At 36.9% G+C, this 16,544-nt stretch overlaps 2 protein-coding genes across 2 annotated transcripts in view; both read left to right on the forward strand.

Annotated features, from left to right (window-relative positions):
• TENM2 (teneurin transmembrane protein 2) overlaps window positions 1-16,544 on the forward strand; it is a 1,399,253-nt gene that overhangs the window by 245,240 nt on the left and 1,137,469 nt on the right.
• On the forward strand, window positions 2,219-2,882 carry LOC122740490 (60S ribosomal protein L23a-like). Its single transcript, XM_043982745.1, has one exon. The coding sequence runs from the start codon at window positions 2,229-2,231 to the stop codon at window positions 2,697-2,699; it is 471 nt and encodes a 156-aa protein (XP_043838680.1). The 5' UTR covers window positions 2,219-2,228; the 3' UTR covers window positions 2,700-2,882.

The raw sequence follows: 16,544 nt of genomic DNA on the forward strand, positions 1-16,544 counted from the left end.
CTGGTGGAAGATGAAATAAACAATGCGGTAATAGGGCAGGGAAGCACCAGCCTGGATCAAAGCCCTGATCACCTTGCTCCTTTTTATAATCTTGACCAGTGGGCATAATGCAAGTGTGTAAAATTTAATGATGTTTCATCCATGTGTTACTTCTGACCCTTACCAGACACTAGCTTATTTTCTTTGTTTTTGTGGGGCAATGAGGGTTAAGTGATTTGCCCAAGGTCACACAGCTAGTAAGTGTCAAGTGTCTGAGGTTGGATTTGAACTCAGGACCTTCTCAATCCAGGGCCATTGCTCTATCCACTGTGCCACCTAGCTGCCCCCACACTAGCTTATTTTTAAAAATCTTCTGTAGTCTAACAAATTTATTTTCACTTGATAACCCACCAAAAGAATACAAATGTGAGAAAGGAAGAAGTATAATTAATAATAAATGGGCAGACCAAATGGGAACTGAAATTCTAATATTAATGGCTAATAATAACAATAACAATAATAATAATAAGCTGCCATTTATACAGAACTTTGACATTTGCAAAGTGCTTTATATAAATTATCTCATTTGATCTGCATTTAGATTCATCTTGTAAAATGATACATGAAGATTAATCATAAACTTCTATACCTTTCATGCTACTTCCAGAGTTTTTGTTGCTTCATCTTTGATGGCTTTTGTTATCATATCTGTGTTCTTACGTTGCTGTGTGTGCATACTGGTGTGTGTGTGTGTACACTCACACATACATACAGTCACTATAGAGACTCTTGTGAATATTCCATGGTCCTTTACTGGTAATAGTGCTAACCTTGTTTTAGGGAATAGTCCCTACCTGAATGGACTAAGGCTGTCCTTTTTCTATTTTGTAGTTTGGGGCACTTTTAACTTGGGAGAGAGGATGAAATATATAATGGAGAAGGAATAGAGGAAATGGGCCAAACTGTGCCTTTTATGATTACAAGTTCAATCAAGCCTTTTAAAGATTAACTTTTTTTCTGTGAATGTCAGTTTTTCAGCCTATTTCAAGAGGAGTCTGCATTTATTTTGCTGCATGGAAACATTTCAACTGAGAGACCAAAAGGGAGAGAACAGAGTCAGGGGAAGAAGTGGGAAAGAATATGAGTCAATCAATAATTGCCTGGGATAACAAATGCCCAGGGTTATTGGTATGGCATTTTTCCCATATTAAAACAGACACCTCTGTATTTTGAATACCCAGACTCAAATTTTAGTTGAGAAAAGAAGGTAATAGTGAAGACAATGGTTTCCCAGTGTAACCCAACTGGAATAAAACAAACAAAAACCCCCAGCTACTTCATTCTGCATTCAGCATTCCCTTCAGGAAGACTGGCAGAGGCAAAACAAGTCAGGTGTTATAACAAAATGAAGCTGTGAAAATGGGGTCGCTATTACAGTGTGCCTGGAGGAATTTAGATATTTTCCCTTTGGGAGACCAAATCTGGAACTGGCTCTTGGGAAAATATGCACTTGGCTTCTCTGTCATTCATAGTAAGAGTGTGGGTCTTCATGGGACAACATACTGAATGTGGAGCAGAAGAGATGCATCCCAACTAGGAAAATAATCAGACTGAAAAAAAAAATAAGAAAAAAGGAAATCCAAAATGCTGATCTGTTCCTTGTCTGGTACTGTGACAAAGCCACAAAATTAAACAGACTAGGTTGAATAAAATGTGCAGTCTTCTGAGGGTGGAAGGTACGAGATATGCATAAATGAAAAGATAATTTCATCTTATTTTATTTTTAACTGAAAAAATTGCTTGCAAGTCCATTTATCATATACTGAGCTTATTATTTAAAGGAGTCCTTTAAAATAGGAGTCTTGAGGTGAATTATTTTGTAAAGAAAATTATGTTTTTTGTAACCAGCTTAACTGTTATCAATTTATTTTTGTATAACAGGTTTTCTTAAAATGGGGTAGGCCTGTACTATGAATTATATTTGTTTTTTAAAATTACTTTATTTCATTAAATGTTTCCCAATTACATGTAAAAATTTTAATAATTTTTTTTTAATTTTGTGTTCCAAATTCTCTTCCTCTCCCCGCCTTCTCCTTCAGGAGACAAGAGATTTGATGTTGATTATATATGTGGGACCATGCAAAACATATTTCGATATTAACCATGCTACAAAAAATCCACAAACAAAACTAAACAATAAAAATAAAGAAAAATTTTAAAAGTATGCTTCAGCTTTTTTTTTTCTTAAGATGGCGCCGAAGGCGAAGAAGGAAGCGGTTGTTCCCCCCAAGACGGAAGCCAAGTCCAAGGCTTTGAAGGCCAAGAAGGCGGTATTGAAGGGCGTGCACAGCCACAGAAAGAAGAAGATCAGGACGTCCCCCACCTTCCGGCGACCCAAGACTCTAAGGCTTCGAAGGCAGCCCAAGTACCCTCGGAAAAGTGCCCCGAGGAGAAACAAGCTTGACCACTATGCCATCATTAAGTTTCCCTTGACCACCGAGTCTGCTATGAAGAAGATCGAGGACAACAACACCCTTGTCTTCATTGTAGATGTCAAGGCCAACAAGCATCAGATTAAGCAAGCTGTAAAGAAGCTTTATGACATCGATGTGGCCAAGGTCAACACACTGATCAGGCCTGACGGAGAGAAGAAGGCCTATGTCCGACTGGCTCTAGACTATGATGCTTTGGACGTTGCCAACAAAATTGGAATCATCTAAACGGTGTCCAGGAAGACTCAGTTCAAATGTTTCCCCAGACACTTGACACTTAATAGCCATGTGACCTTTCATTCATCAGCAACTTGCTTTTTACCTGAATTGTCCCGCATACTACTATTGACTAAAGAGGGCCTACTAGGACTGTACAATAAAGACAATTCCCAGTGTAAAAAAAAAAAAAAAGTATGCTTCAAACTGTATTCAGAATTCATCAGTTCTTTCTCTGGAGGTGGATAGTGTTTTTCAGCATAGGTCTTTTGGAATGGTCTTGGATCATTGTTTTGATCAGAATAGCTAATTCTTTCAGAGTTGATAATCCCTATAAAATTGTTGTTAATATGTACAATATTCTCCTAGTTCTGTTCACTTCACTTTGAATCAATTCATATAAGTTTTCCCAGGCTTTTCTGAAACCATCTTGCTCATCATTTCTTCTTTTTTTCTTTTTCCCCCTGGCAATGGGGGTTAAGTGACTTGTCCAGGGTCACACAGCTAGTAAGTGTCAAGTGTCTGAGGCCAGATTTGAAAGTAGGTCCTCTTGAATCCAGGGCTGGTGCTTTATCCACTGGGGCTGGATTTGAACTCACATACTCCTGAATCTAGGTCTGGTGCTCTATCCACTGTGCCACTTAGCTGCCCCCTATATATTTGAGAAATGAGACCTTTATCAGGGAAGCTTGCTGGAAAATTTTTCCCAGTCTCCTATTTTCTTTCTAATTTTGACTGTATTACTTTTGTTTGTGCAAAAGCTTTTTAATTCCATCTAATCAAAAAGCTCTATTTTACTTCTAATAATCCCTTCTGTCTCTTGTTTGGACATAAACTCTTCCTTTATCCATAGATCTGATGGATACATTGGGGGGGGGGAGGCAGTAAAGGTTAAGTGGCTTGTCCAGGGTCACACAGCTAGTAAGTGTCAAGTGTCTGATGCTGGTTTGGACTCAGGTCCTCCTGAATCCAAGGCCAGTGCTTTATCCACTACACCACCTACCTGCCCCCAGGTACATTTTTATATGTCCCCCTAATTTATTTATGTTGTCACTCTTTATGTCTATATCAATTATCTATATTCACCCGATCTTGGTATATGGTGTGAAATATTGGTCTATGCCTAATTTATGTTAAATTGCTTTCCAGTTTCTCCAGCACTTTTTTGTAATAACATGATTTTTTATTTCTTTGTCATGTGGTGATTTTCCTCTATGGTGGATCTTTGTGTTTATCAAACACTAGATTACTATGGTCATTTACTATTGTACTTTGAGTACCCAATCTATTCCAATGATTCACCACTCTATTTCTTAACCAATACCAGATTGTTTTGATGATTACCACTTTTTAATATAGCTTGAAATCTGGTATTGCTTGAACAACTCCCTTTCCATTTTTTTCTCATTGATTCCCCTGATATTTTGATTGTTTTTCCAAATGAATTTTATTATTTTTATAGTTATATAAACTAATTTTTAGTAGTTTTGATTGGTATGACACTGAATAAGTAAATTGATTTAAACAGAATTGTTATTTTTATTATATTCACTTGACCTGGGATACTTTTGAGCAATTAATATTTTTTCTAGTTGTTTAGATCTATATTTATATGGAAAATGTTTTACAATTATGTTCAATTTGGGGTTTGTCTTGGCAGGTAAACTCCCAAGTTGATTATATTGTCTATAATTTACATGAAATTTCTCTTTCTATCTATTTTTGCTGGATTTTGTTGGTGGCATATAGACATGCTGATAATTTATGTGGGTTTATTTGATATTCTGAAAATTTGCTGGTTGTTAATTGTTTCAATTAGTTTTTTAGTTGATTCTCTAAGGTTCTTTAAGTATACCATCATATTATATTCAGAGAGTTGTAGTTTTTTCTCATTATCTATTCTAATTCCCTGAATTTCTTTGTCTTCTCTTATTACAATAGCTAGCACTTCTAGTATCATAGTAAATAATGGTAGTGATTGTGGATATCCTTGCTTCAGTCCTGATCTTATTGGGAAGGCTTCAAGTTTATCCCCATTACAAATAACGCTTGCTTTTAGTTTTAGATACATAGTACTTGTTTTAAGAAAGGTAGCAATGATTACTATATTTTCTAGTGTTTTTAATATGAATGGTTGGCTTTTTTTTGTCAAATACTTTTTTAAACATCTTGATATAATCATATGATTTTTGTTGTTTTCTGTGATTGCTATGGTCAATTTTGCTGATAGTTTTTACTAGTATTGAACCAGCTCTGTATTCCTGGTATAATTCTCACCTGGTCATATCTTTGATATATATTTTTGTGACATGTTGCTATAATATCTTCATTAGTATTTTGTTTTAAAAGTTTTATATACATTAAAGAATTTAATCTATAGTTTTCTTTCTCTGTTTTTGCTCTTCCTGGCTTAAGGGTTGGCACCATATTTGTATTGTAAAGGAAATTTGGTAGGACTACTTGTTTACCTATTTTTTTTCCAAAAAGTTTATATAATATTGGGATTAATTTTTCCTTAAATGTTTGGTAGAATTCACTTATGAATTCATCTAGTCTTGGGTACTTTTTGGTTAAGCTGGCTTGTTCAATTTCTTTTACTAGGGTAGAGTTTTTTAGGTATTTTATTTCCTCTCCTGTTAATCTGGAAGGTTAATATTTTTATAAAATTCATTTAATGTTACTGCTTTCTGTATTTGGTTGTGAGATTTTTACGTCCTAATGCATGGTCATTTTTTGTGAAGGTGCCTTGTACAGCTGAGAAAAAGGTATACTTCTTTCTATTCTAATATCCTTTTAATTAGATTCTGTTTTTTTGCTTTTGCTTTGTCAGAGATCATTCTTTTTTTTTTTACTTTAGCAGAAGTATAATAGATTCTGCTTCAATCCTTCCCCCCTTTTAACTCTGCATGTGCCTCTCTGTTTCAAATGTGTTTCTTGTGCAAAATATATTGTTGGATTCTGATTTCTAATCCATTATGCAATCTGCTTCCATTTTATTGGGAAGTCCATTCTATTCACTTTCACAGTTATATGATTTCTAACTATGCATTTCTCTCTGTCCTATTTTCTCCTCTCTCTCCTCTTTCATTTTATACTGTCTCTCATATAAAGTCTGTCTTGCTTCTGACCATTACCTTCTTTTATCTGCCCCCTGAGTTTATTTATCCTCTTCCCTTCCTACTTCCCTGTTGGGTAAGATAGATTTCTATTACCAAATGATTGTGTGTATGTGTTTATAAATACACACACACACACACACACACACACACACACACACACACATATATATATATATATATATATATATATATATATATATATATATATATATTTCCCCCTTCTTTGAACCTATTTAGATGTAAGTGATGTTCAAGATTACCTCCCTTACTCTCCCAACATTTTCCCTTCTCCTGTGAAAGCTCATCCATGTGTAACTCTTTTATGTAAGATAATTTTTCCCATTCTTCCTCTCCCTTCTTCCTTCTCCCAGGGCATCCCTCTTTCTCACCTATTCATTTTTTACATCATCTGAACATAACTGACTCAGTCCCACCCTTTCTATGTAGAATGCTTCTAACTGTTCTAATGTTGATTAAGTTCTTAGAAGATACATGTATCATCTTCCCATATAGAAAGATAAACAATTTAACCTTATTGAGTCCATTATGATTTCTCTATCATGCTTACCTTGTTTGTACTTCTCTTGAATCTTATATTTAAAAGTCAAATTTCTATCCAACTCTGGTCTTTTCTTCAAGAATTCTTGAAAGTACCCATTTTCCCCTTGAATGATTATACTCAGTTTTACTGGGTATGTTAATCTTGTAATTGCAGCTCTTTTGATTTCTGGAATACCATATCCTAAGCACTCTACTCCTTTAATGTGGTAGTTATTAAATATTATGTGATCCTCACTGTGGCTCTATGGAATTTGATGTTTTGGCTGTTTGAAGTATTTTCTCTTTGAACTGGAATTTGGCTAAAATATTCCTGGGTGTTTTCATTTTGGAACACCTTTATGTGTTGATCAGTGAATTCTTTCAATTTCTATTTTACCCTCTGATTCTAGGATATCAGGTCAGTTTTCCCAGATAATTTTTATGATGTATAGGCTATTTCTTTGATCATTGCTTTCAGATAAATCAATGATACTTAAATTCTCTCTCCATGAACTATTTTCCAGGCCAGTTGTTTTTCCAATGAGATAGTGCACATTTTCTTTATTTTTTCATTCTTTTGACTTTGTTTTATTGTTTCTTGGTGTGTCATAGAGTCATTAGCTTCCACTTGCCCAGTTATAATTTTTAAGAAATTATTTTCTTCAGTAAACTTTTTGTGCCTCTTTTTCCATTTGCCCAATCAGTGATTTTTAAAAATCTTTTCCCATTAGTCCAATTCTATTTTTTAAGGTTTATTTTCTTCAGTGTTTTTGTGCCTCTTTTACCAACCCGTTAATTGGCTTTTCATAATATTCTTCCTTTACTTTCATTTCTTTATTTAATTTTCCCTCTACTGCTCTTATTTGATTTTGAAAATTATTTTTAGCTCTTCCAGGAGTTTTTGTTGGGCTTATGTTTAATTAACTCCCCCCCTATTAGAGGCTCTGCTTGTAACTTTTTAAAACTTTATTGTCTTCTTCTGAGTTTGTGTTTTGATCTTGCCTGTTATTATTAATAGATTTCTGTGATCAGGTTCTTTTTTTGTTGTTTGCTCATTTTTCCATCCTATTTCTTAATTTGGAACTTTATGTTAATGTTGTGCTCTGATCCTGACATGGGTGGGCTAGAAGGGGGCAAACTCTGTCTCAAGCTCCAGACTTTTTCTATATTGATGTTTTCAGAGCTGGTTCCAGGGCTTCAGAATTTTTCAGTGCTTCCAAAGTGATGTCATCTGATGAGAGGTGTGGTCTCAACACTCTTGGTTTGCACTCTGTTCCTTGCCCAAGAAGGACCCCTGATCTCTTGGGATTGCAATCAGTACTGTTTCTCAGGGTCCCTCCTTTCTTGTGACTGGAAATGATACTGCTCCTCAGGGTCCCTGATCCATTGGGGCTGGAAATGTTACTGCCCCTCAGGGTTTCCACTCCCTCTTGTCCCTCTCTGCCCTTGAACTATGACCCCAAAGTGTATATGAACAATGGGATTGCCAAACATAATTTGGTTTTGTATCTAGTACTAGCAAAGTAGTACCCTGTAACCTCATTTTGACCAGTTGCCAAGTCTCCTTAGCTTCTTTGGCTTGAGTGGTTTCAGAGCTGCTGCTGACTTTGTCACCACCACTTGGTTGTACTACTGGTGTTTCATCCATGTGGGGTCCAGGTTAGCCTCCACTCCCATGTCACACATCTCTTTTTCTGACTGCCTGTGTTGTCTCAGGCTGGAAGAATGTCTCACTCTGACCTTGTGTTGGCTCGGGTATGCCAGAATTCAATTAGAGGTGTTATTTCAAAGTTGTTTGGAGGAGAATGTTGGGAATACTTGACTGAGTGCTTCCCTACTCCACTATATTGTAAGTACATTTTTATTTTAGCACTTTTTACAATTTAGAAAGAATTATCAGAGTACTGACTACAACATCCTGGAGTAGTTTAATATCTTGTGCCTTGGGTACCCTGACGTTGGAAAAATAGATATTTCTCAGGAATTAATGAAGAATATCTGGTGTGAATTAAGAGCTTTATTCTCTTTCTTTTTTTCCTTCTTTTTTTTTTGGGGGGGGTTGTTTTGTTTTGAGGTCTTTTGTGGGGCAATGAGGGTTAAGTGACTTGCCCAGGGTCACACAGCTAGTAAGTGTTAAGTATGTGAGACTGGATTTGAACTCAGGTGCTCCTGAATCCAGGGCTGGTGCTTTATCCACTGCACCACCTAGCTGCCCCCTCTTCTCTTTCAATAGCAGTGGTGATATGGAGTATATAAGCTCAAGGAGAGGAAGAATTTCCCTTTTGTCTTTGTATTTCCTATGCCTGATACTTAATAAATGCACATTGATTGATTGGTAATAATAGGCAGTTTGCATTATCTTATGTAAGCCTGTGAGGCAGATACTATTATTTACTGCTTTTTACAGATATGGAAATTAAGGCACAGAGAAGTTAAATGTGACCTATGGTCACAAAGCTAGAAAAAAAATGGCCATGGTTGTATATGACTCTAGGCCTTCAAGACTCTAGATGCAAGCACTGTATCTCCTACACTAGGCCATAATTAGTGATACATGCCTAATGAAGAGTGGTGATCAGAGAAGTGATTCTCAATAAAGCTGGTCCTCAAAGTACAGCCTCCTCAGCAAATCACAATGATTAACAGCATTGAGCATAACACTCCCACACAAGACTGCTTTGGGGAAGAAGTTTCTGGAGTATTGCCAGATGTATTTGGTGAGAATTTTTTCTTGTAGTTGAGAAGCTAAAACATCTGGGATGTACAATTTTTGACATTTTAGCTAAAATATAATTTGCCTATTTCTTGATTCTGGACTTTGTCTGGCAAATGTTGGAATGTAAGAAATGCCAACCTCCCCCCATTAACCTAAAATAGGATCATTAAAGTCTAAATTTACCATCATATATCTTGAATGGCTTCTACATTGAATTTTAAGGTGAATGGCTAGTCCACATAATTTTAGATTTATGACTATTTTATAATCATCCCCACTAATATATTCCTCCTCATCATCACATGATCATTTGAATTGCGAACTCTAACTGTGGGTCCCACTCATGTTCTCCTGAAAAGCTTAGAGCTGCTAGAGATAGTCTTATTGATTTAGCACTGAAAGGGATCCTAGAGGCTACTTAATCCAATCCCCTTATTTTGTAAATGAAGAACCTGAAGTCTAAAGAGGTTAAGGGACTTTTCCAAGGTCACATAGTTAAAACGGGAAGTGGTGAGATTTTAATCCAAGTACTCTGATTCCAATGAACATTTTTTTCTACTGTACAATGCTTTTTTCCCTAAAATAAAACATATCGCTATATTTTTTAAATTGCATAGATGTCCATTATGTCACTATCACTTTCTTTTCCCCTGTCCTTTCCCCAGTACCTATCCTTACACTGCCTATTTTTTTTACACTGCCTATTTTTTTCCCTGACTATTTTTAATTCAAAATTTATTTCCTTCTTTCTAACATATTTTCTGAGGAAGAGACAGGGAAAAGGATAGTTGCATCTCTTAATTTTTCAAAAAGGTAAAATCCATCAGACCTTGAATAGACTCCCTGTAAGATTTAACTTTTAAGACTGTTTCACTCTTTTGCCTGGCAGAGGGAGGGGCTCTAGTGTTTTACAGGCGGTGTGGAAGACTTGTTATTAGAGTGTTATGGAAACCAGGTGTTAGAACTGATTAGTCACTAATCTGCCATCTCTGGGAGCTTGGCTCCAATCTTCCCTTCATCAGAAGCATTCTGTTGCGTTAATTTATTCATCCCAGCTCTAAGAACCTTGTCAGATCAACATGGTGGTCTCTGCTGAGTCCCTAATGCACTATAGCCTAGATCACAAACCCACTATATGACACATAATTCAGTATAATTGGCAGTCAGTGCTCAAACAGGCCTGTGATTAAATGGGTATGGAGATTGAAATAGCCTCCCACCTATTAGAAGGTAGTCTCACTAGGCCAATGCTGCTCTACATTGGTGCTTACTGTTGGACAGCTTCATATTACTTCATGGGCTTTATGGGGTCTGTGATTGATGAAGATAGCACTTCTTTCTCCTCTTAATATTTTACCTTTCAAAATATTAAATGAGTCACTTAACTTTCTATTTCCATTTTTAGACTCCAACTTAGCTCTTCATTATTGTATCTTAATGAGCACCAGAGTTATTGGAAGCCCTCTTCGTTACAAAGGGAAAAAATACAGTATCTTTCTTTCTATGCTTTAGTTACAATTACCTGACATTAGACAGCTGTTTACTATGTCAAAGAGAAAGCACTTTGAAGTTTTCAATACTCAGTAGCAAATGTGACCGGTTCTATAATTTGAAACTGTCACGGTAATGAAAACTTGAAGTGCAGCCCCGAGAAACTGTTTAGATAGTGGTGACAGCTGTATTGCCACTCACTCAAAACATGATTTCTGACCATTTTCGAGAGTTCTCAATGTGGTCTCCTGTTTTACCATACTCCTGGTTTTTAATTTTGTTTTATTGATAGTTTTTTAAACTTCACAATTCCTCTTTAGGTGAATTGCTATCATTTCATTTATAGCCATGTTTTCTTATGCAGTATGCAGAGGAAGGTATGGCTTCAATTGTCCATTGTTGGCTATCACTACCCCTTGAAAACTCATCTTTCCGGAACCCCTAGGAGTGATCTTACCAAGAAATAAAAAGGTGAAGCTCCTAAGCAAATGACAGAAGAAGTAATCCTACTAAAAACACATGTTTCTGAGCAACTTCTAAATATGAAGTAGCAGGATAGAAAGAGGATCCTGAAAAAGAAAAAGACCAATGGTTTTGGACTCAGCCAGATTTCAAATCCTTCCTCTGAATTTCACTACCTTTGTGATCTTGGGTAAGTCATTTAATGTCCATGGTCCTCAGTTCCCTGTTCTGTAACCTGAAGGTGTTAGCTTGATGACCTTTAAGGTCCCCCCCCCCAACTTCAGATTTATCATCCTTTGAGCTTATGAAATCATGCATCATAGTTGTAGAATGTTAGAGAAAGGACCTGGAAGATCTTTTTAACCAATCCCACCACTTTAAAGACAAAGAAACAAAAACCTAGAGAAATGAAATATTCAAAGTTGCAGACAGCCAGGTAGTGGCAGAATTCATATCTCCTGATTCCCAGTCCAGAGTCCTTTCCAGTATTATCTCCCTCACTGAAAGAGTAATAAAGAGATTCTCCTTGTCTTTCTTGTTTGCTTGGCCTGTTTCTGTGAGTATTCTAAAAACTTACTGTGTTTTTGGATACAAGGGATAAAATACTTTGGCATATGAGTCAGAATCTTTATAATCTTTATAGACTACATAAATGAAGATCACAATTAGAAAAGAGCATGGAAAGATAAGGAGGAAATGGGGAGAGAAGCAGAGGATAGAAAAACTTACAGTTGCAATAATTTCCTTGATCCTGAGGGAATGGAGAGGAAGCAAAGGGTCATATTTAAGCACATGGTCTTGCTATCTCCATCTTTGTATAGAGACATGATATCAGTGATGGGCAGTTGTCAATGGACATGCAAACATCAGTACTGGATGTTAGAATTTCTGGTGCACATACATACTACACAATGTGGTCTCAAAGGAGAGAATGGTGTTGGTTTTGTAGCATTGCCTAGGATGGGAGTGGGGAAGGAAGGGGATAAACATAATGTGTTTTGTTCACAAAAAAGTGTCATTCCAGTGTCAGCTACAATTTCTCTTAAATCCATTAAGAGACTACTACACTGTAGCTCTAGTAAGAAAGACAGACATCATTATACACATTTGTTCCTGACACCTTGGGGTACATTTTCAGCTTGGTACCCCTGGGAAATCACTGTAGGTGTGCAATTCCTAGTGCTGTTAAATGGAGGTGTGAATCTGATTCCCTATTTACAACAAAGAAAACTTTTTCCATTTGTATCTACTTTTAAAGTAGGCAGAAGATAACTTTGTTTTCTCAAGCTTTTCAGTTTGCTTAAGTGGGTCCTCCAAGTTCTCCCCTTTGTACCCAGCCTGGGGAATCTCTCTTCCATACAGTTTATATCAGCCAGAACAAAAAAAATCCACTCCTCTCCACATAGATGTTCTCTATTTTCACATACAAATTCCATTAACCTTAGCCAGAGACATAGGCTAGGAGAGGAAGGGGAGGGGAGGGGGCAGTGTTGTTTTTAACTCTTTAAGTTCAGGTCCTTACAGTTGCTCATCAGTAATGAAATCAATCTTGTATTTAGTCTTAGTACTGTTTATCACTGAAAATGCATAGAAAATGGTACTTAGAAATCACCACTTTGTAATCCCTGTTGGTCAGATTGTCTGGCAGTTTCAGTAAGGCTAAATCCCTAGCAAAGATTCTCAAAATGAACTGTACTGTGTGATAAGCTTGTGCCAAGTTTTCCCTTTCAGCTCTTCATCTGTGATAAGTCTCCAATTCTTGATGATTCTACCTCCATAACATATCTAATATCTGTCCCCTCATTGCTATTCACATATACTTTACCATATTTTAGGCCCTCAGTACATCTCACCTGGACTACTGCAATAGCTTCCTTCTTGGTCTCCCTGTTTCCAGTCCCTCCTATCTCTAATTCATCCTTGATGCAGCTGCCAAATCATTGTGTTCCTAAAACAGAATTTGGACCATGTCACCTCTCTCCATCCCACAATTCAAAAATCATCACTGGATCTCTCTTGCCTCAGCCTTCTATTTATAACCTTCTTCAACATGGATACTGCTTACCTTGCTCATCTTATTTCTTGCTACTTCCCTTCACAGTCTCTTTACTACAGGCAAGCTGGCCTTCTAGTTTTTCACCCAAGATGTTGTCTCTCCCCTCCATGCCTTTGCCCAAGAGGTCCCCATATCTGAAGTGGACTTCTTCATTCCTGTCTCTTAAAATCTGTATCTTCCTTCAAGTCTCCTGTTTGAGACTTTTCATGTTTCACTATTGTTAGTGCCCTCCTTTGTAAAATACTTTACATATAGTGTGTATTTACTCATATGTTTATACTTAATTGTTTGTACTTGCCTGTTTCCATGTTATCTCACTCATTAGATTATAAATTCCCTGAGAGCAGAGGTCATCTTTTGCCTTTCTTTCTTTTTTAAATAAAAGTATTTTATTATTTTCCAGTTACATGTAAGGATAGTTTTCAACATTTGTTTTCATAGGATTTTTAGTTCCAAATTTTTCTCCCACCCTCCTTTCCCTCCCTCCTCCCCAAGACAGAAAGCAATCTGATATAGGCTATATATGTACAATCACATTAAACATATTTCTGCATTAGTCATATTGTGAAAGAAGAATCAGAGCACAAGGGAAAAACCTCAAAAAAGAAGGAAAAAAAATAGCCCCAAAGTAGAAACAATATGGTTCAATTTGCATTCAGAATCCACAGTTCTTTTTTCTGGATGTGGAGAACATTTTCTATCATGAGTTCTTTGAAATTGTTTTGGATCATTGCACTGCTGAGAAGAGCCAAATATATCACAGTTGGTCATCACACAATGTTGCTGTTACTATGTACAATGTTCTTCTGGTTCTGTTCCTCTCACTCAGCATCAGTTCGTGTAAGTCCTTCCAGGTTTCTCTGAAATCTTCCTGCTCCTGATTTCTCACAGCACAATAGTATTCCATTACATTCATATAACACAACTTGTTTAGCCATTCCCCAATTGATGAGCATTCCCTCAATTTCCAATTTTTGCCACCATGAAGAAAGCTGCTATAAATATTTTTGTACATGGGGGTCCTTTTCCCTCTTCTTTGATCTCTTTGGGATACACACCTAGTAGTGGTATTTTTCTTTGTTTATTTTGGTTGGATTTTGGTTTGAGTCTAGGCTTGTGATTTCTTTTTCTTTTTCTTTTCTTTTTTTGTAGGGCAATTGGGATTAAGTGACTTTCCCAGGGTCACACAGCTAGTAAGTGTTAAGTGTCTGAGGCAGATCTGAACTCAGGTCCTCCTGAATCTAGGGCTGGTGCTCTATCCACTCCACCACCTAGCTGCCCTGATAGTGGTATTACTGAGTCAAACGGTATGAACAGTCCCATAGCCTTTTGGGCATAGTTCCAAATTGTTCTCCAGAATCATTGGATCAGTTCACAGCTCCACCAACAATGCATTAGTGTTCCAATTTTTCCATAGGTTCTCCAACATTTATTATTTTTCTTTTTGGTCATATTAGCCAATCTGATAGGTGTGAGGTGGTATCCCAGAGTAGTTTTAATTTGCATTTCTCTAATCAATAGTGATTTAGATTTTGCCTTTCTTTCATACCAGTCTCTTAGAACAGTGCCTGGTACATAGTAGGTGCTTAATAAATGCTTACTTACTGACTGAATATGTGTGCATGTCATATCCCCAGTAAGATGTAAAAACCTTAAGCATAGGGACCATTTGATTTTTGTCTTTATGTCTCCTGTAAGTATCTCAGTGCCTTAGATAATAGATAAAGCATGTGCTGAATAGATATTTTTGGAATTGAATTGAATTACCTTCACTGATGCCTTCCTGAAAGGAAGAAGGGGAAAGAGGTGTCTCCTCTTAGGGTTGGCGAAGCCATCTGCACTTTCCTATAGTTGAGCAAAATATCCCGTTTCCAAAGACTTGGAACCAATCCAAACTATTGTGCTCTAGCAATTAATTAGTAAAGTATATTAGATTCATGTGATTCATAACATCTCAGCTCAACATAAATAATGGAAAATGACACAAAGCAAAAATGCTTTCCTTCTTCAGAGGCTTCTGATTTGCTTCATGGTTCTACATAACCCTCTTTAAGCAGGCCTTCCACTAATGAACACACAGGATAGTTTCTGATTTTTAAATGTACATTAAAGCTCATCTAATGCAAAATTAACTTATCTTTGTTGCAGGAACTATAGACTGTTAAGGTAGCATGCCAAGTTACAGATTTATAAATTTGGAAGAGATTTCTACGTGAGCCACCTGTGACTTTATGAAAGATATTCCCTTTCCCTTAAAATTGGGTTTTAAATCAAAGATTAATCTGAGGGAGAAGGAATGCAGGCTAGAACTGAATGTGTGGTTCCTGAAGATAAAAATCTATTTCTGCTAGCTAGTTGGTTGTTGGCTAAACCCAACATAGCATTGCTGGGCCCATGAGGCACTGACAATAAAAATACAAGCAAAACCGGATGGACGGTGCAAGTTGGGCATCCCATGCAACATCCTGTCCTTTCTGTTTTGGGCAGACTGACCACAGGTGCCAGCTAAGTTCCTAGATGCTGTGGCAATGATAACCCCTCTTTTTGCTTTCATCAGGCAATATGTGTGATTCAGCACTGAGTCACATGTGGCCTGAGGCAGCTTCTGTCATCCACAAGAGCTAAACTAGCACATATAGCTAAATGGGAGCAGTATTCATGATTCTAGGGGGAAGGGCACCTTTATCATCCCTCTCTTTGAGGGAGGGCCTCCAAAAGGCACTCACACATGCTGTAGCCAAAAAGATAAAAAAAAGGGAACCAGAATAAGGGATCTTCTTTAAGGATTCACTGAGGCATCTACTGTTCCAGCCAATAAGATTGCTTGATCATCTTGAAGGCCCTCAATACCTAGTGACACATAGTAGGAATCAGCTAGGGAAGTGGTCAACCCCTGAAGCACCAAAGTCTTGAGCTTACATGAAGAGTAGATCAGAATGAGGAGGAACAATTTAGCCATACTCTATTTAACCCCCAATTACAAGTCAGAAATAGATTCAACTCATCTCAATAAGTATTTGCAGCTAGGTCCTGATTAGTGAGTGAAGTGGTGGCATTATTCTGATTGAAAATGCATATTTCCATTGAGCTGGAACCAAATAGCAAATTTTGCATAATTATAATTTCAAATAGTTCGAATTCAAATGCATATGACCACCTCATGGGATTCATTATTCACACTAATCTGGACCTAGCTATATTAGAAGACCTGTGTTCAAACCCCAGCTCTGGTACCCATACTGTATGACTCTGGACAAGTCACTATCCAAATGGGCCCTTTGGGTCTCATTTTCCTAATCTGAAAAAAATGGATTGGGATTCAGATATCATTAAAGTCCCTTCTGGCTTGAGATCCTATGACACTAACAATATTTATTCATTATTAAGAATCTTCTTGGTTCTTTAAGGAATACATGAAAAGATTACTTGAATTTTCAACCTTCAACAAACTGATAAGTCCATGAAGTTTATTT

This window comes from Dromiciops gliroides, chromosome 2 (genome assembly GCF_019393635.1).
Source record: "Dromiciops gliroides isolate mDroGli1 chromosome 2, mDroGli1.pri, whole genome shotgun sequence".
Lineage (NCBI taxonomy): Eukaryota > Metazoa > Chordata > Mammalia > Microbiotheria > Microbiotheriidae > Dromiciops > Dromiciops gliroides.